The sequence below is a fragment of the Dermacentor variabilis genome, chromosome 1 (assembly GCF_050947875.1).
Source record: "Dermacentor variabilis isolate Ectoservices chromosome 1, ASM5094787v1, whole genome shotgun sequence".
NCBI classification, from domain to species: domain Eukaryota; kingdom Metazoa; phylum Arthropoda; class Arachnida; order Ixodida; family Ixodidae; genus Dermacentor; species Dermacentor variabilis.
In genome coordinates, this window is record NC_134568.1 from 44,487,996 (window position 1) to 44,513,528 (window position 25,533).

At 42.7% G+C, this 25,533-nt stretch overlaps 1 protein-coding gene across 1 annotated transcript in view; it reads left to right on the top strand.

Moving 5' to 3' along the window:
• The window catches only part of LOC142572859 (nose resistant to fluoxetine protein 6-like), a 102,123-nt gene that overhangs the window by 58,542 nt on the left and 18,048 nt on the right, over positions 1–25,533 (top strand). Inside the window, exons 5-12 of the mRNA XM_075682313.1 lie at positions 1,220–1,304; positions 9,920–10,011; positions 11,274–11,450; positions 11,930–12,023; positions 14,676–14,762; positions 15,717–15,882; positions 18,078–18,160; positions 21,788–21,910. Coding sequence (XP_075538428.1) covers positions 1,220–1,304; positions 9,920–10,011; positions 11,274–11,450; positions 11,930–12,023; positions 14,676–14,762; positions 15,717–15,882; positions 18,078–18,160; positions 21,788–21,910 — 907 coding nt within the window. The remainder of the gene's footprint in view (positions 1–1,219; positions 1,305–9,919; positions 10,012–11,273; positions 11,451–11,929; positions 12,024–14,675; positions 14,763–15,716; positions 15,883–18,077; positions 18,161–21,787; positions 21,911–25,533) is intronic.

Below are 25,533 nucleotides of genomic sequence, written 5' to 3' on the forward strand. Positions count from 1 at the left end.
TTGCTTACGAAGACACTGCACCATTGTGTAGTATTAAGTGATTGCAATGCCGACAGGAAAAAAATATTCTGTAGGTATATGTGCGGCGGCACGACAGACATATGATAAAATATATGTTGTTTAGCATACGAAATTAATTAAAAAATTCACAATGAAAAGCACCGTAGAGCATGATATACCATTAAGTTGCAGGCGGGCCTTCAAAGCACTCGAAGGGACAGACAGCCAATTTTCATGGTACCACTTTCTTTTTTCTTTTTCTTTTTTTTTTTTGCTGCAACGTAAAGCTTACCGGTCAGTGTTTTAGATACTTTACTGGTAACGCGGTAAACGTCGTGGAACATTTCTAACAAAAAAAAATCGATCCGCACTTGCGATTGTGGTTCTAGAGTGGGCTGTGGAGCGAGATCAGGCAGAAATTCGGGAACCATCACTGCGCAACCTGCGCATGCATTAGGCAGGCTTCTCCATACAGCGACCTCGTCCGTCTCAAATAGACTACATGCGCAGTATGTAGCCCAGACTCTATGCTAGTTAGGTGCAGCTCACGTCTGACCTCAGGCGCACTGTGGTTTTTGTCGTGGGCTTCAAGCAGGAGAAGCGCAAGCATGCGCTATTCAGGCTGTCCCATCAGTGACCTGGTGCAACCATGCTAGAAGAGTCAAAGCTGACTACAGACAAATTATTCATGATGCAACCACGGCTGTCCAGCAAAAGTATACCGCAAGAAAAGCGGAATGTAGGTCGACCCCCCCCCCCCCCCCAAACTTTAATTCTAAAGCAATGACGGAAAGAACTCTATAAACTGGCATTACATTACCCGTATATAAGACGGGGTTCGAGTGTTTGCCCCGGTTTTCTGAAAAAAAAAAACTTGGACATATACTTCGGTTCTTACAATACACTGTGCTTGACATTGGCTGCGAAACACAAGCGGCCTCAGCGTTCTGTCATCGAACTAATTCGTGATTCACCTCAGCAAGTGGACGTTAAATTTCTCGTCCATGACAACATTCAAACGACGCGCATCTAAAGTTGCAGCACATACCGCCTGTTACTGCAGATTGCCGTTGGTGCTATCAAACATATACTTCCTTTTTTACACTCAATTCACAGTGCAGAGCAATGTAATCTCGCCTCTCTATCTCTCGGAAACAAACATTCGTCATGTCCATCTGTTTCGTTTTCTTGCACGTATGCCATCACGCTGATACTACAGTGAAGCCTGCGGGTATGAAGGTCGAGGTCAACAACTGCGTCACCAGTATACCGGTACCGTTGAGCAACAGACAAAAAGCAATTATGTAAGTCTCAAGGCACCAAATTCTTTCCGCTATTTTTTGATGGGAAGGGGAGGGATGGATTGCTTGAATAGGATTGCTTGTCAAGGAAGGGACTTCCTGCGGATAGCGCACTATTGTCCCTATACTGTAAATATCTTCAGAAGAGGGTATCACTTGCTCAAAGGTGTATATACATTTTATTAATTACTTTAGCGCGAATGCTACAGCGCGCTTATTTCCATGGTGATGCAGAATTATAGCCCATCACCGCTAAGACGACGCCTATATTTAGAATAGGGCAACAGACCTGCCTAAACGGCTGTAGACTGAATTGGTGTTCATTGTGTTCCACGCCATTCTGTGCTGTGATAGCGCGCAGTGATCGTAACCGGCTGTGATTGTATGTCTCTCTCTCTCTTTCACGACATTTGTCTACAAATATGAATTTTCATTAATCTATAGGCAGTTTATAGAGTGTCTATAGACTCACTTATTTTTTAGACTAGTCTACAAAAAGTGTAAGGTCATAAGTCATTAACTGTCTGTAGACAATTCCTGCAGATCAGTCTATAGCTAATCCATAAACTTTAGCCTTACACAATTTGCCGATTATTCTCAATGCAGGGTGTCCGAGCTAACATAAAGTCAGTGAAGCTGTTCAATGAAGAATAATGTAAAAAAGAGGGTGCAGTAAGATCCGAATTTAAGGCTTATGGTGTTCAGCCATCAGAGGTCTGACCTGTAGGTCTTTTTATAATAGTATATCTTGCACCGTGTTCTTTTTAAATCTTGTATTTTCATTGCCCAGATTGGCTAAAATAGCCAGGATCGACACCCTATATACTAGCTATATAAACCATACATTTTGCTAAATACATTTCTATTATCTTTAAGCACTCGCTGCGGGGGTTGTTATGAGCAGTCCATTGGAAATGTCTATAAATAAGTACTACATCCAGCATGCATATGGTATCATACCCAGACAACTGCACATAGAAAATCATGCATGTGGATGGAAGCAGTCGAAAAATCTGAAATGAATGTAGCCGTGAGTCTTTATGCATGACTGCATTAGTATTTGTGCACTAGCACATTTAAGAAATATTACAGTTGCATGCAATGCATCTGCTTGAACGCAATCTGCTAGCTATCTGATATCTACAAGTTCGTTTACATTTCTGTTAACTAATGGCGGCAAAAAGAATTTTTAATGTATATTATGTATGTTCAGGTGTTGCTTCTCACCTGCACTTATGCATTAATGTCAATAGCTTAATAATGTTCCTGAACCAGCTGCACTCTCAAATGTTGCATAAACAGAAAAAATTGAAGCAATTCCACCAGTGCTGAATCATGCAATGCAAAAAAGAAAACAATTGCACCAGCATTGAAATAACTCTTTTTATTGCGCGATATAATAATTGTCTTAAAATGCAGGTCTTATGCTATGATCGAAAGAGCCTATTTACAGACTACTTAACCTTGGCAAGCAAGACCGCAAGGCCGGCCTTGTCCTTCGTGTCGTATGTTTCAAAGATGCTGCAAGTGTATGCTGCAAATAAGTTGGCGAAACAATTTGAGTCGAAAATAACAATTGTGTATTCTGTGTATGTTTATTGAGCAGCTTCATATATTTACTCAAACCATTTAAGTCAATACTCAATGCGGTTTAAGTATGAGTAATGGCTTCTTGTCAATACAAGTCAGTACTAATATGCAATGTTTCATTTTATGTCATAATGAACACTTAAACATCCCAACTACACCTGGTACTGCAGCAACAGTATGTTGCTTTTAAGACAAGTTCGTGTGTGACACATCATTGTAATTACCCGAAATGATCTCTATATCAATTGCTGAAACAAGGTTTCCGAGTTGGACTGTCTGTGCATTTTTTGCCTGGTAATTAAATATGCCCGCGCAGAGGGATATGCTCAGAAGAGGGACTGGAGTATTCACATTATCATGCCAAATATTGTAATTTATTTTACTTAATACACATTATAATGTCTTTCTCATACTTTTAAATGAATGGGTCATTGGCCATAACTTCAACAGACGGCAGATCGATTGATTGTATTTATATGGTCACTTAGTTTCTTACAGGAAATGAGGCCTTCTGGGCATGTTAACAGGTTAGCAAGTTAGGTATACCACATGTGCACCCGAAATACCACGCGAGCACTTTGTGTCATGGCACGACAGATATGCACCTCCTAGAAAACAAAACTGAAACTATAGTTTGAATGAATGCTATCACAGTAAATTATTTAAGGTGCTCTCAAAGTTGAAAATTTGTTCTTGTGTTTTGAGGGTCAGGGCCTTTTGTGTTCACGCAGAAAAAAACAAATTGAGTAAGAAATGCCATGTCAGTATGCTTGACTTTCATTTTTGTTTCTATAAATGGGAAGTTTGCCTCAACTTTTTATGAGGTGAAACGTATTAAAAATATATTAACAGAGAGATTCTCTGGAAATTTTGTATGATATGTAACAAGACAGCATACCTATGTTGTCATTTTAAAATTTCTCGATCTTTTTCCAAGCCTTTGCTGGCTGTTCTCATGAAAATTCTCTGGCAATCTATGACGCCCGCAGCTTAAGTGCAATAAAAAATATTGTGGTTTAATGTTTGCAAAGTACTGCCAGTCCATAATATTTAGGTAAAACGAATAACACGTCAGTCAATTGACATGGAATATTAGATTGAACTGAATTGAATCCCTTGTTTAATAACGCTGACAAGGGCTTGGGCAAGCTTGTAATTGATGGCCACACAATCACAGCACGGAGGACAAGGACACAGAGACACACACGTAAAGCAAATGCAACAAAGTGAGGGAAAACTATTCAACGAGTTATTTTTACGGTTCAATAGTCGTTTTCAATATAATTCGCTCTCATCACTTATGTCTCTAGTTAACTTGGTTTAACTCTGATTAAAGACTACATGGCAATATGAATCAGTACAATTATGATGTTTCGTTATGTTACAGTATGATGAGCGGTTAGACAACCGTAATGGTCGCCGGTGCCAGCCACGGTACGTTTCGTTTCACGACAGGTTCAGGTGACACAGAGTGTACTTATAAAAATAAAGGAAATGCGAGAATCCCAAACGATTCAAATAATAATAATTGCTAAAACAAAGATACCCGGCTGGACTGCGCACATTTTTCGGGTGTTAATGCAATATACCCGTACGGAACGAACATGCTCAGCATAGTGACTGCAGTTTTGAATCATCACGTCAAGAATTGCAATTTATTTCCGCTTAGAACAGTCTCCAATGTCTCTTTTTTTCATACATCAAGATAAATACATTTGCCACACTTTCAAGATAATGCACATGAATGTGTAGATAAGGTTACTTACCAGCTAAAAGGTTTTGCGATCACTTAGGTGTGTTGATAAGGGTAGAACAAGTGCAATGTCCACTAAGTTATTTGAATAATCTGTGCGTTATCTACAAAGAAAAGACCACCAAATGAATAATCTGGCTCTTTTTTCTCTGGTACAGCGCATGTAGTATACAGTCTGTCCAAGACGACGTCACTAAATGCAACAGTAATAAAATCGGAACACTTCTTACGCACGACAAGGGCTTCATACCATGCACGATTGGCACAATGCGAATCTGCGCCAGCAGCTGCCTAGTGATTAACAGCACGTAAACTGCATAACGCCGAAGCATCAACAGGCGCTTAACGCTTTTCAAATAGCCCGAAAGATAACATCTGCTGCTAAAATGTTCATAAAAGAGACAAAAGAAATCTTCCAAGTATCGCCAAACGCAATGACATTAGTTTGAAACGTGTAAAGGTGCTTCCCCAAGCAAGTAATTTACTGTTCTCTAATTTTTTTGGCTAAGTTGTGAAGCTGAAATCGAGGGTTCGACGGAAGCCCGTCTGGTCGGGATGAAGCATTGAAGAAATAAAACGAAGGACACCGACCAACATAGAAGTGCTAAAAAATGAAAAAAATCTAAAAGACGTTTCGGCTTCGCTACGGAAGCCTGATTGTGAACAAGGCTTCCGTAGCGAAGCCGAAACGTCTTTTAGATTTTTTTTCATTTTTTAGCACTTCTATGTTGGTCGGTGTCCTTCGTTTTATTTCTTCAAGTTGTGAAGCTGCGAGTGGCTGAGCTCTTATCGCAGGTTTCATGCTCCAAAAGATTTTGTGGTTGCATATATTTAGATTAGGTGAATCTAGATATTTCTTCAAGTCTCGTGTTTTGCTTGCGGTAACTTCCCAAAACCATTTAGATTGGTTGCCAGGAATCTTAGAAGTACTGTTACTTTTAAACTGTACGAAAACGGCAGCGCACACATTGCTGATGCACGCCCTGCGAACACGGCCTTTCACCCGAGTACGCTAGCATTTGTTCACCTATACGTCTCCGCTTGAAAATTCTTCATGCTAACACAATTTCTAGATATCTACGTAAAGCGTGTCACAACAATTTCACTACGCATGCGGTGCAGCATTCATCGCGGCCGGATTGAGTGCCATGAAATGAGATCTACAGGATTCTCAACACACACAATCCGCTTAATGGCAGCTCAGTATCAAGTTAATACATGGTGCACTTTCTTTTTCACGCACATCAACTGTGACGCTAAAATCAACAAGCGTGAGTGATCGCTTACTGTAAAACATTACGTATAGTAGAAGCGAGATCAAGAGTGCCTTATCAAATCATGAAAACGACAAACCGATACTATAGCCGATTCGCGCTACGAAATGCGCTTACCTAATCATGAGCTATTGATGGAAAACATCTTTGTTAAAAAAACCGTTCAGTGTAGTTGACGTGTGATACCACATACACAGACACCAAGGTTAAGGCAGACACCGCACACCGCTACAAGCGTTTACGTGCCTGGCGCAATAGTTGAGAATTCAAATTGACGCGGACAGATGGCGCACCGCCGCGCATGCGCAGGAGCAACGGGCGGCGAGGGCGTGCGCGCTCCGAGGAGTCTGAGCGCCTTTTCCTTTGTCTTTCTCTCTCTCTCTCTTCTCTCTCTGCACGCCATGCGCGCGGACCGGGTTGCTTTTCTTTTCCATTTTTCATTTTCATTTTCATGGATGAAGGAAATGCGCTGGCAAGTTGTATTAGAAACTCTGTGGGCTATCGTATGAAACTCGAACGCACACATGGATGAATGCGCTGTTTGTAAAAGCCGTTACAGGGCGTTTCAGGCCCTGTAACGGCTTTTACAAATACAGTGTAAAATGCTACAAATACAAAATGCTACAAATACAGTGCATTTGTAGCATTTCTTCCAGCGTACCGCAAAATGTGATACCCGCTCGTATGTTAGTGCAAATTTTCCGTTTTGATGATAGGTCAAAGTGATCAGTACAGCAACGACGTACTCATATTCGTGGCCGCGCAGGCATACCGCCTGCGAGATACCGGGTGGGCTCAGAGAATTTGGCACATATTTTAAGTGAATGAGAAACTTTGATGAATTTATAGTGCAGGATATCAGTCAACAAAAAACTGCCCGATGTTAGTGAAGCAGCCGAGATATGAAGACAATGTAAAAAATATCTGAGAATCCGACGACACACAACGCGCACACCACATGCGCGACATCGGTTCAACGCACACTCACAAAGTCTGCGTTGTCAGCTACAAACATTACGAGTCCCTGTGTTGTTACCTTGATGCCTGTTTGGAATTCACTTGTAGCTAAAGTTGGCGTTCATAACATCTATTATCATGATTGGATCGGCGTTTTGCTTTCTTTATTCTACTGTCGCAAAAAGTCATACTAGGACAACTGTGAAGACTGTCTTGGGATTGCCGAGAGCGACTACGTATATATATAGTTCACATCATGTGGTCAACAAATGCGGAGATACACACTATGTGTATACTTAAGTCTACAAATATATGCTCTACAGAAATATCAGCATTATACAACTTCAGTGGTTTATATCAAACGCAGCTCCATATTATCCACCGGTACCTGCGCTTGGTTACAGCGTACACGGGTTGGGCCGAGATTAGCGAGTTTTGTCTATTATCAATCTATAGACGGCATGTAAACCTAAAGCCATCGGAATTTTACAGTATCGGCTGTCTTCTACTTCATGTCACGCCTTACCACAATCGGTATACGGGCTGTTCGCACAAGGTAACATGATCTTTGGTGACGTCCCACCCTATGGGCTTCACCGACGATGATATAGGAAACCGTGGAAAATAATTTGAAATGCGAAGAAGTATACGGGGTGTTTCACTTACTTTGAGCCAGACATTAAAATATACAAATGCTACGTAGCTGGGGAGAACCAAGGTAGTGTTTGCCGTCGCATGGAGATACTCAGATAATTTTTTGCGTTCCCCCTAAATATATAATTAGTGTTAATTACGCGAATGTGTACATGCGCGTGTTTGTGAAGAACTACGTAGGCTGGGAATAAACAAGCAATATACACCTTGTCGACTCTCGTCTATAGACAGTCTAAAGATCAAGAATACACAACAATAAATAGAAACTGTATCGACTTTTCTCTATAGGTAGTCTATTGAGGGGAAGCAGACAAAAAAGAAACAAACACCTTATTTAATTTTTCCTATAGACCCTTATAGACTGCGACTACACAAAAAGAAATAGAAACCTGATCGACTTTCATCTATAGAGAGTCTATAGACAAATAATAGGCAAAAATAAATAGAGACTATCGACTTTCCTCTATAGGTGTCTATAGAGGGGAAGTAGACAAAAAAGAAACAAACACCTTATCGACTTTTTTTATAGACCGTCTATAGACTGGGAATAGACAAAAAGAAATAGAAGCTTTATCGACTTTCGTCTATAGAGGGTCTATAGAGTGTATCAACAAAAGTACAAGTATATCGAAAGGAAAGGTCTTCTATAAAAAGTGTATAGATTTTCTATAGACAGCCTGAAGTCATTTTTATAAGGGTACTACATCGACCGTAAAAGTGGTACGCCGTGGCAGTTCGGTGACGAATGCCTCCGTATACAGTTGCTTGGCAAAAAAAAAAAAAACGATGGCCTCGGCTACTGACCGCTACGAAATATCGATACTCAAACCTGATGTAAATACTTCAAAAGCTTGTATAACGCTGCTATTTGTCCAACTATGTGCAAAATTGTTTACCATGGAAGTAACTTCGTTTCACCATGCCGCTGGACAAGCTACCGAATTTCACAAAAAAAACAGTGATGCATTTGGGCGGTCAAGCGATATTGTCTAATCTAAGGGTCCGTACTCACTCAATTCCGTACTCACGCAATGGTTCTTCGAACACCCGCAGTGGTTGCTCAATGGCCATGAAATTCGGTGTGGATATAAGCGCTGAATGCGTAAGCTCTGTCGTGCCGTGATTATAGAGCACGACAAAAAACCTCAGGGGTCAAAAACAAAAACAAATCCGGAGTCCCAAGTAGGGGGCCTCGTGTGCTGCTTTGGCTCGTGAAAGCCAATAATTTAATTTTCGCGGCTAATAAAGGGTGCAGAGCGATAGCAAACGTAAAATTAGCAATGGTAGCTTGGTCATGGTGTCTTATTACGAACAAAAATATTCGTTAATTTGATCTCAAGGGCTGAATTAACGAATAAGTTCGTTCAAAGGGCGATTGAGAAAAATGCTCTTACGAACCTGTGAGCCACTTTAGGAAGATGGGTACGCGTATTTAATTAAAAAGGAAAACACAAATACTCAGCATAGTAAGCGTACAGATGTCAAACGGAAGGGCCTTAATCAAAGAAATTCGAGTTCACAATAATTGTCACTTTCTTTGGATTGCCTGTGCGTGTTGTTTGATTCCTTTCTGTCATTCTCCTTTGAATGGTTATTCTATATGGCTGGAACCCATATGCGTATGCGCGAAATTCTGAATTACCAAAACGGTTAATTAAGATGTTCACGTGTCCTTAAACCAACTTTAAATATATGGTTGTGCTGTTTTTACTAGTAGTCTAAGATTGATTGCTGTTGCTCTCCGTTTGCCTTCTTTTGTCGAATGGATCAACTTCTCATTCTCAGTCAGTTCGAACTACAAAGCAACGTTTCGTGCTATATTTTTACGAAGCTCATCTTTTTCTTCCTTTTTTTCCCACTAGCGCAATATTTTCACGTTATCCTTTTCTATGTGAAACTAATGCTTTTAGAATCAGAGATGATGGTAAAAGGGCACAGCCCATGGGACATGTACACTTTATTTTCTGATTTCAAGCCCTCTTTAAGGAAGGCAACATGTACACCTAATTATTTGGCTACAAGATGATGCTTGAAGCTGGGCTTTCTAAGTGCTCAAAGAACTGAGGTACGTAGGAAGTATCGTAGACACTACCAAAGTTGAGCGTCATGTAATTTACGAGAACCCTAGAATAAAACAACATGAAAGGAACAGACAAACGTATGCATAGGTAAAGTGGGAAACGGAGACAAAACAGTAACTGTCAAGCAAAATAAGGTTGGTGTGAAGTGAGTGAATAAAGCTATTAAAAAGTCGGAAAAGTCACTCTTTCCTATTAAACAAATAACTCCTTTTGCTGGCTGCTTTCAAGTTATGTACATGTAGCTTTGTCACCAAACTGTACCTATCGCGAGTTCTCCATGACCTTTAATGGCTGGGACATTTGCTTCAGCGTCTTCCTGACAATACTGGGCGCCATTGTTGTGATGGGCACCACTGCGGACCTATACCTTGCGCGCAAGGCACGAAGAAACGACAAAGTTGGTAAGTTTATCGCTTTACAAGTTTTGAGAGAATTCCTAAATAGTGAGTATTTTGGGTCAAACTAAGCCAGAAAAGAATATCTGAAACATGCGGGCATCGAATAACTCGTCGAAAGCAGAAAAAAGAAAAGGGAACACTCATAGCACAAGCGCTACGGAACAGTTACAGCCTTTAAAGAGCACGCAAGGCTTGTTGGAACTAGGTTCTGTATTCGAGCTAGCTGGTACGTCGACCATAGTTGGTGACATAAACGAGGAAAGCGCTCGACTGGGCTGTTCAAAACATCCCTCCCCTATCCCCTTACCACCGTGCAGGGTAGCCAACCGGAACTACCTCTGCTTAACCTACCTGCCTTTATGTGAATTCTTTCTTTATCTCTTTCTCTCTCTCTTTGTGGGTAACGTAACTTGCGTCTGCGCTTGCTTAAATTGGATGTCAGAAGATTGGAATAAAGTCAGATGGAAGAGCTTTGCATTATAGGGGTGCCCTTTGTTTTGTCGGAAAGGTGGCGTCCTTGGCTAATGCTAATCGAGAAATCAAAGGAAAGTTTGACTATTAACTAAGTAAATGTTTATAAATGTGCAAGTACCGGATGCGCTAAACGATAATAAATGCTTTACTCGAGGGGCGAAGACAAAAAGTTTTCATCAGTACAGTAAAACCTCGTTTTAACAGTAAATGGAACAGCAAGTGGACTTCGTGATAAGCAGCCTTTCTGCAGAAGTGGTAGACCTCTTAACAGAGCCATAGTAACGTGAAACGAGCATCGCAGCAGCACGGGAGCTCGTAGAACATATAATAAAATAAAGCATCGTTCCATAGTGGCAACACGGCAGTGGTGACATTCTGCTGGAAGTATATGTGAGCAACTACCTCGTCTGCCGCTTATCAACAGGTGATAGAGTAAGTTCTAATATGCTGCCGCCACGTAGCGGAGTGGCCTTCGCGGCGCTCTTAGCCTCTCCAAGTTGGTACGAAGAAAAACAAAAAGGTAATGGCGTATGCTGCATTTAGCGGTCCCGTATGGATGTTGTGCCTCGCATGTACGTTCAAATCGGAGCCCAACGCCACCGTACTTCGCGAAATTCTGTCTGAAATGCATGCCTTGCATTCTGGACCACGAAAACATCGGAATAAAACCATTTTTTGATTAAGGCAGTTACGTTGAAACGAGGGTTTATCTGATGTATCCTAATTTTGGTATTGACATAGCCACAGCGCAATCGTATGCAATCGCATCAAGAGTCTTCTCTTCGCCATAGGCATTCTTACTACATACCTCATCGCATTTTCTGCTGCGGCAAACACCGGCTTCATAACAAGGACCACGAAGAAGAACTCGGATGTCTACGGCCTCCGCTTTCTCCATGGCATGAGGTTACTCAGCTTGGTCTGGATCATGCTGGGGCACTCGTACGGCACCATTTCGGACACACTGTGTGAGTTATCGCAGCCTACTTATTATTTTGACCTTGAAGCTTTCATTGGTACCTATAAAGCGCTTAGTAGGAATTTGGTGTTGTGGCGGTAAGTCGGACTAACCACTGAAACACGTTCTACAGTGCACAACAATACTATAAAACTAATTTTTTTGTTTTTTTAGAGCTTCCGAGATTGTAAAACATTAAAAATTTAAATTTCGGGCTAATTTTCCAAAGCCAAAGCCCTGAACGAAACGTTCTAACCGAGTTGTAACAGAGTGCTAGTTGAAAGGATTCGGCAGTCACTTCACACTGGGCTTCATCTGCATGTCACAGTAAATGAATTAGGCATAAAAGGCTAATAATAGCTATACGATATGGCGTCGCTCTGTGTCTTTCCTTCTTGCCTTTCAACCGTAGTGTTCCTTATTTCCGTCAAGAGGGTCACGTGTTTAGCAAAACACTACTCCTTTCTTGTCCTCCTGTTTTGACCGCAGCCGGCTTGGCCAACAACATTGGGTATTTCGAGAGATGGGAAAACATGATCGTGACCGGAGGCTACCTCAGCGTTGACACGTTCTTCTTTCTGAGGTGAGTGCAAATAATTCGACAGAAACACTTACGACTACTTACGTGTGGGAATGCGAAATCATTATAATCTCTTGATGCGTTTTTTTTTTCTCGTGCGTTCTTTGTTCGCGCAAGCTGTCACTTGCAATCTAACTGCGCCTCGGCAAAGCCAAATCAAAAGGGGCGAAGTGTTTCAGCGCGCTCGCTTGCCCGCGATGAGTTCATAACTCGAACGACCGCTCAGTGGCGTTCAATGGGACAGTAAGGTTTTTTTTATCCATTCATTTTATCCGCTCATATCACGGCGCCACTTGCTCCTCATTGGCTGCACCATCACGTGCCCCATGACGCACGCACGAGGCACACCAAGGTAAATATACCTGGTAGCGAAGCTTCCATAGGAGCTCATACGTTAAAAACATGGTGGTTCATCCATGGTTCATGGGGCTTAGCGCCATCTGTATGTGGAGGGAACAATTCCGGCGGAAGAAAAATAATGTGACGCCATATCCGTTAAAAAGAGGAGTGACGTCATTTTGTTTACGAAGGCGTCAAATTTGTTTTGTTGGCCTGCCTTTAGAGCTGTATATTCAAGTGCTACGCCATTCGACTTGATGGGCGTTTCGAGCTCTCAGCGTGGAAAGCGATGCAGGAAAAGGCCAGCTGTACGGTTGTCGAAATCGCACCCCTGCACAGAACCTACTTTCTTTGGAGGCCAACGAAAGCTTTAGGTGTAGAGTGCTGATCCTATCATCGGATGCCAAGCCCGTCTCCAGCGCAGCCGCACGAAAACAACTAAACAATTATCTGACGGTCGTAACTCACTACTGTTGACTGAACAGGCTAAGAAGAGATGAAGCTACCCGCGTTACGAATTCAGACAAACTTCGACAAGCAAAAAAGCACAACGTTTGAGGGGGAATATTTCAACAGGTGAACTTTAGGAGCGCGCCTTTCTGCACATTTCACGAGCTGCATTGCATTGTGAGTGATAACGACGTCAACGCCTCCAGTAACGATGGGCGCTGAAAAGAAATATATTCATTACTAATAGTAAAATGAAATAAACTTGTATTTTCTTAACTCGTCACAAATATATAAAATTGACCAGGAAGTTCATTTTCGTTGGGCGAATATAACTGTGTCTAGCTTGAATTGAGAAACGCTCTTTTTTCTTTCCCAATGATTGTTCCCTCCAAGTATAGTCGAGCTTCAATCGCTGCTCCCATAACCACCCTTGATAATGTCGGTGACAATTTGTACTTAACCGCTTGTCGCCCGAAGCTTCGCGACCTATTTGGATCGGCCTTGTGCACACCTTTAGTCAACCAAAACCATGGAGCCGCCGTGGCGTTGGGGGCACGTGCGCGCCTCGAGGCTCGGGTTCGGTTCCCACCGAGGCCGAAATGTATGAAATTCTGTTTTAAGACACATTTCCCCCCATTTTTAAAGGAATCCCCCATAGAAATTTAGCGTCAATCTGAGCATTTTCTGGCGTGTTTTAACTCTTCGCGCCTTCGGCCATTTTTGGTACCATCATTCGGTCACGCCGCCGACTACGACGGATTTTCGTGTAATGGGGTATATAATGCTCTCGCATAAGAATAGATTAGTTGGGCGAACTTTCGTACCGCCTGCGGGAACCGCGTTACACTCGTTGAATAAACGGCCTAGCAGCGGAAGCAAAGGACGGCAGTCTGGCACGATTGTCTCGGATGCTGTTGAAGGCTTTAAAGAGACGCCAAAGAGAATCCCTAGGTCGGTTTACACTGATGAAATATTCTTTCAGTTTTCTTTGACGTCGTGTTAATGAGTTGATTATGAGAGAACAGTAAGACCAACGTAGAACAATGTTTTCTTTCATCTCGCTCTGAAACCAAACAATGTCACAAAGTTTAAAGTAGATTCTTCTTTCTATTTGGATCGTTGTGGCTTATTAAAAATCCTCCAAGTTCAGTCTTTGGATTATTTAGAACATAATGTGTACCATTTTTACCGATAAAAAGTTAACTAGGTTCGTGCAGACGCCGTCAAAATGCATGACGTCACGGCAGAGTGGTGCGGAAACTTAAAGGCGACGTTGCCACTTATCGTTTCTTCTCGCGTTGTTTCTGGCTTGCCAAAACTATTCTCACAATCAGAGTAATGTTTTTGGCATCGTAGAAAGGATAAGCTTTGGTATCGTAGAAAGGGTAAATCAATAATGTTTGGGGTTTTACGTGCCAAAACCACTTTCTGATTATGAGGCACGCCGTAGTGGAGGACTCCGGAAATTTTGACCACCTGGGGTTCTTTAACGTGCACCTAAATCTAAGCACACGGGTGTTTTCGCATTTCGCCCCCATCGAAATGCGGCCGCCGTGGCCGGGATTCGATCCCGCGACCTCGTGCTCAGCAGCCCAACACCATAGCCACTGAGCAACCACGGCGGGTAAAGGGTAAATCATTTGTCTGTTTTGCGTATCTCTAAGCACACATTTTCGAGCATCGCACGCTTGACCCAATACGTTTCTCAGTATTCGGGGACTGTCTGACCTGCACCATAGACTAAGGTTATGCGCCACGTTGATTTGAAAACACAAGTACACGGCAACGTCTCCTTTACGATGGTTGCCTATTCAAGAGATATTCTTCCGCGATGAACTGCAATTTACGACTTGCAATATGTTTCAGTGGTTTTCTTATGTGCTACACAATTGCCAAGCAAAGAGCAAGTGGATGGATAATATTTCTGCTGGCTACGATCCGCAGATTCATCAGGTAAACTGCTCAATATTTATTTTGCTATTTCTCCCCGGCGTACTCAATTTACTGTTGCAACCAATCTACGGCCGCAGTTTGTGCGAGTAAGGTGCTTTGTTAATGCCCTTCTTGAGCATCAATGTAGCGGAATCACGCGCCATTTCAGCCCGGTTCCCTAAAAAATTCTTAAAGATAAGTTCTGGGGTGTTACGTACCGAAACCAGGATTAGATTATCAGGCTTGCTTTGATGATTTACTCCGAAATAATTTTGACCTCCTTGGGTCATTTAAGATGCATCTAAATCTACGTACTCGAGAATTTTTCTGTTCTTTTGTTTGCATTTTGCCCCTCATCGATATGCGTAGAGCAATATGGCCGCTCTACACTGACCTACTCTGTAAGAAGATGACTGAAGCCACCGTGGTAGCTCAGTGGCTAGGGCGCATGCGCTAGCAGAGCTCAAGATTCTGTCCCGGCCGTGGTCACCGGGATCAAAGCGGGATTTTCTTACTCACTCCCATGCATTTACTGGCAAAACTGAAACCTAAACTATTGCTCCCTACCTAGCGTTGTTGTGCAACCACCACGAAGGAAGCCGTAACTTCACTTAACTGAAAAAAGAACAGCAACTGTTGCGGCCGTTACAGAAAAAGACGTTTCTTAGAAACGCATGTTGCCTTTTACGAGCAAAAAAGACAACGCGTCATCGTCTTTACTGCAATTTCAGCCCAACAATTTTTTTTTGGTTAGTGCATGTTTTGTGCTGATGAATGACTTGTATCAGGATGGATAATTGGGCGAGCGGGTATATGGGAACATATTTTGTTGGAGCCACAAAAGGCTTAGACGGGGACAAGCGCCCATCTTTTCGCGCTGCAATGCAGTGGGCGGTCGAACGCGACAGGAGCGTCGACATGTTACGCCGCGGAGCTGCCAAAGTGCTTATGCCTACAAACCCAAATGAATTTCAGGTCAACGACACCGGTCTTCTTTATGATTATGTGCATGTACCTGCTGCCCGCAATAACGTCTGGACCGGACGCAAAAACTTTCTTTGACAAGTTTTACTACGAAGTCAACAACCACTGGTGGGACTTGCTGCTTCAAATACGGAATTTCCGCGGAGAAATCACTTTCGTGAGTGCACTTGGTCGTTGCCCCACATCCCTTCATCTGCACAAACCACACTCCGTTGCGTTTCATGCATGCTCAGACCGTAAATACATAATAGGAATTTTGCCTTTCAAGACCGGCATCGCTCAAGTAAATGCGTAGGACAAAGACAATGCATTATGTAACAACTGAGGCTGACCTCATCTCGCTAGTAATTGGGGAAACTTAAGCTCGTTTGTCATTGGAGAAGGGTAGATTGCAGAAGGGTAGAGTGGAGATATCAGATTCGGCATTTGACGGCGCTTGACAGACTCGGTAAGATGGAAGGCGAACAAAATACCAGCATCGCATTCGGCATTGACTGCCAGTGGGCAGATGATGGGTTGGGAAATATAGATACCAGTTATTATAACGCTACTGAGTTTCTTTCTTGAGGAGTTGTTGACATTTCTTTTATAACTGCAGAAGAAGCTTTAGTACAATATAATATAGCTTAATTTCTTTGATGTCCCTTGTGTGACGTTGCACGTTTACCAAAGTGACCTAAAAGTTCCAATTTTCGCAACCGGCAAACGAAGCTGAATTAGTTGGCACTTCTGCCGCTTATACAATATGAACTTGGCAGCCTCCAAATTACTAGTGAATAAATTTTGTGCTCGTATGCTTATCGGTTTACCTAATAAAATGTACAGAGTAAAGTCATTAACGACTCTACTTCACGTATATTTGGGATGCACAAACTTCAAAAGGGTTCATATGAAGTTCATACAAGAAACTCTCCAACAAATCAGGCCATTTGTCAATAGACTGCTTATTCTCATTATGTACACATGACAGAAACACGTATATGGACATTCCAGTAACTGTCCAAAAAATTTGCTGTGAGAGGCAGCTGGCTCTGCGAAATGACTGACATGAATGGCGGGAGGATTCATGGGACGTTGTTGCTGTCGTCAGCATATTTACAGTTTGTTGTGGTGGATATTACTATTGTTTTGATCTAAGAGCCGCTTGACTTTTGTACACGGGGTGTCTCAACTATCAAACACCAATATTTAAAAATATGCAAAATGCCACGTAGCTGGACAGAACCAAGGTAATGTTGTTTGCCGTCGCTGGGATATACTCAGATTATTTTTTTGTATTACGCCTATTTCCATAATTAGTCCTAAATTAGTAATAAACTTTTCAAACATTATAATTAGATGAAAAGAATCAATGAGAAAATTGTAGAGCAACAGGAAAAACTCCCGAGACAGCTTTCTGTTGTTCGATACGTACTACATAAAAGTGTTTTTCCGAGCGTGAAAGAAGCCCGAGAATACACGCAAAATTGCCGCGCGACTGGCCGCTGGAGGCACTTAGCGTGTGTTCGCGGGCTTCCATCCCGCTCGGAAAAACACTTTTACGTAGCACGTATTCAGCAACAGAAAACTGAATCGGGAGTTTTTCATGTTGCTCTAGAATATTCTCAATGGCACTTTTGATCTAATTATGATATTTGAGAATTGGATTAATTAATTAAGATTGTGTAATTAAGCAAAATGCAGAAAATTATCTGAGTATCTCCAAGCGACAGCAAACACCTTACCTTGGTTCTGTCCAGGTACGTGGCATCAGCATACTTTTAAACCTTGGTGCATGATAGTTGCGACACCCCGCATGCAATTCCGGAAGCATGAACTAAATTTACATTAGTAGCAAAAAAATTGGGGCGTTTGCCTTTTTAATGTTCCAAAAAAAGACACATTTTCTTAGAAATTACCTGCGAACCAAAAGTAGCTCAGTGGAAACATTTCAGCGATGGCTTCTACACAATGGCACAGGAACGAAGGCTTTTTGTGGGTTCCATACACAATTTATTACGCTATAAATTTTTTTATGACACCCTGTACCAAGTAAACGAACTGCAAAGGAACTCGCAAGACTAATGTTCGGTAGCGTCTTTTTCATCCTTGCCAGAAATACTGATTTTGGAAAAACACGTGCGGCAGACGTGCGGCACACGTGGTGGATAAGAACTCCCTTACAAGACATGAAACAAATCTCAAGATAACAAAGCAATTAACAATATCGCTCAGTGCATCAATATTCATCTGCGCACTTTTTCAAACGGAAAGCTAACCCCTGAAATTATAAAGAAAGCGTAAAGACGCCAAGTTTATTCTTATATAGGATTCCTTTATGGAACTCATCATATTTTGCTCGATACTTTGCAGTCTGTGATGCCACATATCTGGTACCTGTCTGCCGATTACCAACTTTTCCTTGTTTCCCTGGTGATCGTCCTGCTGTTAAAAAGGTGAGTACCAACCGTTCTGAAAAAATAAAAAGAAAGAATTCGCAAAAAAACGTCATGCACACTACTATCTCGTGATCTGAGTAGCAGTTTCACTCTATTATTTGAAAGATTGGCATTCTCTATGTTAGAAATCGGGAAATGTAACCGCGGCATTGGACCTCTCAGTGAGCGGAGCTAACTTAAGCAGCATGGGAAGAAGATGTCAGTTAGAAACGAGAATGCATTTCTAACCAATCTTCATTGCAAGTATTTGACGAAAAAAACTAGTTGTTGAATAAAGGCACAGATACAGTAACTTACACATTTGATTCCTCGATTATACAAATGCAATGCTTACAATGTTTACGATTGTACAAATACAACTTCGTAGCACACAGTACCATGTTTTCCTTCTGCTTACCTGTTCACCATGAAAGGGATTTTTTTAATAAAGTATTATTATTACTACAGTTAAAATTGCGCCTGATATACTTCCTCTGAACGTCATTAGTAAACCGGCAAACATTATTTTTTGCAAGGCTGAAAATTTCGGGATGCTTGTAGAGGATATTCTTCTGTTAACCAAGCTTGTCTCTTTGTAAAAGTATAATACGAATTCCTATATAAGGCTTTCTGAAACTGACATGAAGTCAATGAGGTGCTTACCCAAGGACACCCAGTTTGCTGCCTAGTTTCTCGAGATAATTATCTGTCATTGATTGCGGACAAAGTGTTGAGAACCACACATACACACTAGAACTCAAATTGTCAGCCCATGACAGCAGAAAAGAACGCACCCGTGAGCAAAGGCTAGACGATGGTAATAAAGGCAATAAGGGTGGGAAAAAAGTGGCTGAGAGTGACCTTGAACAAACAGTGATAGTGATGGATGATGATGTATGGGTTCTTTTTTTTTGGCGCAAGGGCCAGGAATGTCGCTGAAAGGTCACGACTCGGATCAAACGAGTGTTATGAAGACATCAAGGCATCTTGCGCATGTAACATTTTAATAGGAAGGAAAAAGACAAAAAAAAACAACAATAGCCCTGAAATGTTTTATTCGTTTTCCAAGTGTGTAACCATACACTACAGTACCTGCGTCATTCACTGCTTCACGTAAACACGAGCGAGGAATCCTGAACGGACGCTATCTTTCTGGACCGATAGTTTCTGGAGCGAATCGAAAAAAAAGGACGCCAGCATGTATCGCAAAATCTCGGTGCCTGACCCTATCAGTGTAATCTCTTGATCAAAACTTTCTCAACCCGGCATTGGGAAACGCCGCCACGCACACCGCTCCGTCGGCTGGCCTCCACATTTCCATTTCCCGCCAACGTCGATTAAGCGATAATTGTTGCGGCCATTTGTTTCGTAACCGCTGCGACTGTCTAAATGACCACCAAGCAGAATTCGAAGAAAATAAAACTACGGTGAGCATATATCATTTATAAGAATGCGAAATAATCGTCGACTGTTGGGGCAGCTTTTTTCGCGCATCGGGTTTTTCGAAGTCTTACAGAACTCTAGTTGAATCGAGAGAAACTGAGTACGGGCTAGTTGGAACATATTTGATGTATTTTTGAGCGCCACCAGGATGGAACAATTTTTTTTTAGTTTTAGGGTTTTACGTGTCAAAACCATTATCTGATTATAAGGCACGCCGTAGTAGGGGATTTCGGAAATATTGACCACCTGGAGTTCTTTAAGGTGCACGTAAAGCTAAGTACACAGGTGTTTTCACAATTCGCCCCCATCAAAATGCGGCCGCCATGGCCTGGATTCGATCCTGCAACTTCGTGCTTAGCAGCCCAACCTATAGCTACTAAGCAATCACGGCGGGTAAGATGAAGCTTTTTCTACAAGGAAGGAGAAGGACAGACGAAACCGCTTGTAACAACTGATTCATGTATGTCTAGCTTCGTTGGGGTTATGTTCACCCATGCTATTGTATTTTCCTAACCTCATACACTTATATTTGACGTGACATAATCGCTTAAAATCAGTTGCTGGAAGCGCTATTATCTGTCCGTCTTCTTTCTTTGTCGAAGAACATTTCATCTTGGCACTGCTTGAAAACACATCAATCTAATCGCACGCTTCTCTGCACAAAGATTGGCTTTTGAAAGCCCCTGACATTGTGAGGGTGCTCCTTGGCTATAGATACATATAACAAATAAATTGATAGCCCGCATAGGAAAACATTGCGCCCTTTGAAATCAAAGTTAACTTTACAGCCGTCACAAGGAAGTATAAAATGCTTTGGCATTGCTTCTCCTGAATATAGTATAACCTAAAGGTAGACTGCGACCTCCCAGACACAAACGGTGTCGCACGGGAGTTTTCAATGAATCCTTTTCGCCGACCACGAAGACTGGCAACTTCGGGCGTGCTCTGGGCGACATGGACGTAGGTACACAAAACTTAGAAGGAAGGTTTCGTTCAGGACTAAGTTCTCTTTTGAAATATAGGCTATGTAGACAAGAAAATATAAATAATTTAGCCAAGCGCTGAACCGAACTGAACAAAATCTATCTCGCTTGACGCACACGCGACGCGAGCCGTGCCACCGAAATGTCAATCCCCATCCCCTCGTTTTTACTAACTGATAAACTTTTCCCCGCCACAAGGTACGCCACAAGTCATTCTTTCTGAAATAAATCATTTTTGGTCATCCCACATGCACATGTTGCAGAGTTCATGCTCATTTGCACAGGTAGTGCATTGTGAACATTGCGCTGAGCGGTAAAAATAAAAGAAAAGAAAGTTTCATGAAAGGGAGAGGCAAGGCGCCTGTCCCATACCCAGGAATTTCGGACATTGTCCCAGTGGCAATCTGTCGAACTTCACCGCAATGGACCAGCGTCACTCTATGGGCAGCATTTAAAAAAGTGATATTTCAAGAATCCCGCCCGAATATCCACAACTTTCAGATAGCACTGTCGAGAGGATACGCCCTTCTCGTATCAGGCGTATTTACGGCCCTTATTCGTAACTTTTCTGCTGCGTATTGGAGCGTTTTAATTTTGGCCAATGTCCTGCTGCCCTACTACTAAGACTAATTGACGTAAATACACATATTAATCTGCTCGACCGCGCTAACTGGAAGTTGCTGAAAATCGGGTGGACTTCCGAAATAACTTTTTTTAAATTCTGCTCACTGAGTTATGCTGGTGCGATGGGGGGAAGTTTGACAGATAGCCGAAGGGTCAGTGTCCAAAATTCCTGGGAGTCACCATGCCTCCTTTCTTTTCCTGTAAAAAAAAACTGTTGTGCCACTCAGCGCAGGGTTCAAAATTGATATTGATTGTTAAATGTATCTATAGATGTATCTGGCGTTTACTAACTACTACTAATAGTATTTTACTATGCACTACTAATAATGTCAATGCTTCTAGCAGCTGTGGTAGTATTCGTGGAGTTAAACTTGTTAGTTGCTGTAGTAGTGGTATACTTAGGCAGTAGTAGCGGCCGGAAATGTAGCGATAATAAAATTGCGCCGATACGATGTGTGGCTCATGAACGTGTAGAACGTGAGAGAACGCTGCACAATCCTCATGTCGACAGGATTAGTGTTTCAAACAAGCCCCTGCGTTCTCTTCTCTCGAATTATGTCGTAATGACAGTCGCTCTCTTGCTGCCTCCCTACAGCCGCCGCAGATGTGCCATCGGAGCCTTCGTCCTACTCTCACTTCTGGGCTGTTCACTGGCTACGTGGCAAGTGGCCGGCACACACATGAATCCGTTCATGGTGGCCATGAGCGAGACCGTAACGTAAGGCTCTCCGACTCGATCCTACCATTCAGATTATCTCACAGAGACTGCTTACTCATTATAGCAGTGGAAGATTGGGCGAGTTGCTATAGCACTTATATAGCACGCACACGCACACACACACACACACACACACACACACACACACACACACACACACACACACACACACACACACACACACACACACACACACACACACACACACACACACACACACACACACACACGCACGCACGCACGCGCACACACACACACACACACACACGCACGCACGCACGCACGCACGCACACACACACACACACACACACACACACACACACACACACACACACACACACACACACACGCACGCACGCACGCAAACACACGCAAACACACGCGCACACACACACGCACGCACGCAAACACACGCAAACACACGCGCACACACGCATACACAGACGCACACGCACACGCGCAGTGGCGTAGCCAGAAATCTCGTTCGGGGGCGGGGGGGGGGGGGGGTGCTCACGTTGCAGCTCGGCTTCCTCCTAATAGCATTTGTCGAGAGATCAAATAAATGAATAATAACTGCATTGCCATTGCCAAAGATGCTGCAACCGAATTCTTGAAAGCTACGCATTGTCAAGAAAAGTAAAATATTTATTTTGTCATACAAAAATATACTTGTATCTATGTCCCAAACATTGTGCCCGAAATAACTGATATAAACGCCTCCTTGTCTTTTGTCAAGTTAATAAGTAAATAAAATATCACACGTACTTAAGAACTGCATCAGTTCGAAACCAGCAAAGCAGTGCATGCCGCTGATATGAAAAATGTAAAGGCCATGAAATGAACAAGTTGAGGACAAATATTTTTAGTAAAGTTTGTCATTCAAAAACCTTGTTTACATTTTTGTAGATATGCAACAGCCAAGGAAAAATGTCAATGACGCTGTCTTTTGTTCCAATGTATTGCGCAGGAGCAGCTGCCACCGGTCGTGTATTGGGAGTAGTTACTCCGAAATTTAGTCGCAACTGAGAGCACATATAAAAAGCAGGAGTTTTGCAAAATATACGAGTACATTAGCTATGCGAAGGTACAATGGAATATACAAACGCGAAGCTGGAGCTTGACAAAGGGCAAAAATGTGCCGCTGAAAACAAAGTTCACTCATGTATACACAAAACCTCGCAACAATATATTTAAATATGCGTAAAAGTCTGCAATAAATCTAGGTATCTAAGAAAAAGTCACTGTATATGATTCGCCATACAAAGCAAACAAACATGTCGGGCAATCATAGATTTGCAGATCACATAATCCTACGCTCCCCCTCTCTCCACTCCCCCTGATGTATCGCGCGAGAGGAAAGGCGCCGCGCTTAGTCCCCGTTTTTCTCCCTTGCGCACACAAGACGGAGCCCCCATCGTCAGACCACTGATGCCCCCCCCCCCCCTTCCATGTCGCTTTCCTTCGCACATTACTGCATGCGCTGCGCGGTCACGATGTTATCGCCCTTCGACTTTATACAGAACATGACGGCGACGGTGACTGCAGGAATGCGCCAGGAATGTCTATATAATTGCTATAGCAATAATATAATAAGAGCACCCGTCAAGTGAAGCGTCCCGTGACCCATTACTTTCCGCAAAATAAGACGGAACAATATCGAACATTCACCATGCGACAATTCGCTGCACCGCAACACTATATATATATTTTTCTTTCGAGGGGGGGGGGGGGCGGGGACCGAAATGCTAAAAAAAAGGCAAAGGAAAGCACGTTGGCCACAATCGAAGGCCTACTTTGAGCATCTATTATGATGCTTCATATGATGCTACTTGGTGCAAAAGCTCGAAAAAAGAAAACAGAGAGAGGAAAAAAGGAAAGAAAAGACGGGCGCTATACAACTGTTTATTCCGAGAACAGAGCATCCTATATATACACAAACATACGCATTCGCAAACACAGAAAACAAGTAAAGAATGCCAGTCAGCCGAAGGCATTGTATCACTTTTATTTTAAAATGCTTAGCAATCTCAATTCCGAGTCATAAAGCGTAACAGAGGTTTGACTCACGCAACCTAGACCAGTGGTTTGGATATGATAGGCCTCTAAGAGTTCACCTGCGGTTTTGCTCTTGCTTCTGCCTGGGATGCTGACAGTAAAAAACAGTGGTTCGCAGTCAGGAAAAGACCTGCAATGCGCAGATCAGTGCGCAGTTGTATCCTTCTATAAAATATTTGCGTGCTCTCTCATTCGGTGTTTCATGCGGCGCCCAGTTTGCCCAATGTAGCACTTGCCACAGCTAAGAGGAATCAGATAAACTACTCCAGTGGAGCATGCACGTATAACTTGCACGCATCCGCACCAACTAGCCCGCCAACACATTGTGCTGAACTTTTAACGTGCTGTACTGTACACGCGTTCCTAGCGCCGCCCGTGATTCTGATTCGGGCGCAGAGATGGGCCAGCTTGTTTGCGGCGAAGAAGAGCACAAGTAATCCATACCTGTTCGCCACCTTCTTAAGGTTGTGGCTAACCCGGTGAAGGTACGGGGCGACTTGTGCCTTTTTTTTTTTTTGAGCGCTACGCTCGACTTCATCGCCCTCCTCAGGCTTTTTGTTGCCTTTCAGCTTCTGGAGCAAAGTTTCCCCCACTGACGTCAACACCGAGCGAGGGTAGCCGGCTTTTAAAAGCCGCTCAACCTGATTGTCAAAACTAACCTGATCCTATGGTCACACGATTTCTTAAGCGCAGACCCCACGCAAGTTGTTGCCATCCCTCGTTTTATATTTTCGAGTGGGCAGAATCGTATGGTAACAGCCCCCTTTTGTGCATGGTGAGTATAGCACAAACATGTTGTTCTAAAAACGTCATATTCAAATCTAAAAACTGCAGCACGTTGTGTCAGCCAGAATCTCGCGGGTAAAAGACAGGCCATTGCCGTGAAGCTTAAAAAGGCTTAAAACCGTGCTTATTTCATCATTTCCAGTTGAAGAATAATGTTCGTCCAAAATGATGAAAAAATTATCTACACATCTCAAAACTTTCATCACGTGCGTGTTACTAAACCAGTTGTCAAGGGTTATATACATTTGAGAAAGAAATGCGTCACATAGCAGAGGCGCTAGGCATGAACCAACACAGATTCCCTTCTTTTGTAAGTAGAGTTGGTTGTCAAAAAGAATAAAAATGCTTTGGACATAGCCTTCCAATAAGGCCAGAAAATTGTCGGAGCTAAGACCAGTTGCGTTTTGAAATACCGGTTCACCACGGTGCATCGATGCGTGCTTTGATGGCAACAAACAATCCGCGATGCGGAACAGAGTAAACTAATTCTTCTGTATCCACAGAAAAGCCAAAACGAATGTTATGGTTGACACGAAAAAAAAAAATAAAACTGATGATATAGTCGGAGTTAATGACTAGACAAGGATCATCGACATTGGGCTGCTTGAGGCAATTCAACAAAAATCGGCTAACCTCGAGTTGCCAAGTGCCGCGTTCACTAACATTAGTGCTTAAAGGGCTATCCGGTTTGTGCATTTTTGCACTAAGAAACACAGCCAGCGAGTCATTTTTGCTTTTTCCTGTGCTTTCTTGCAGGTTCTTTTATGTTGTTGTCTTCGCA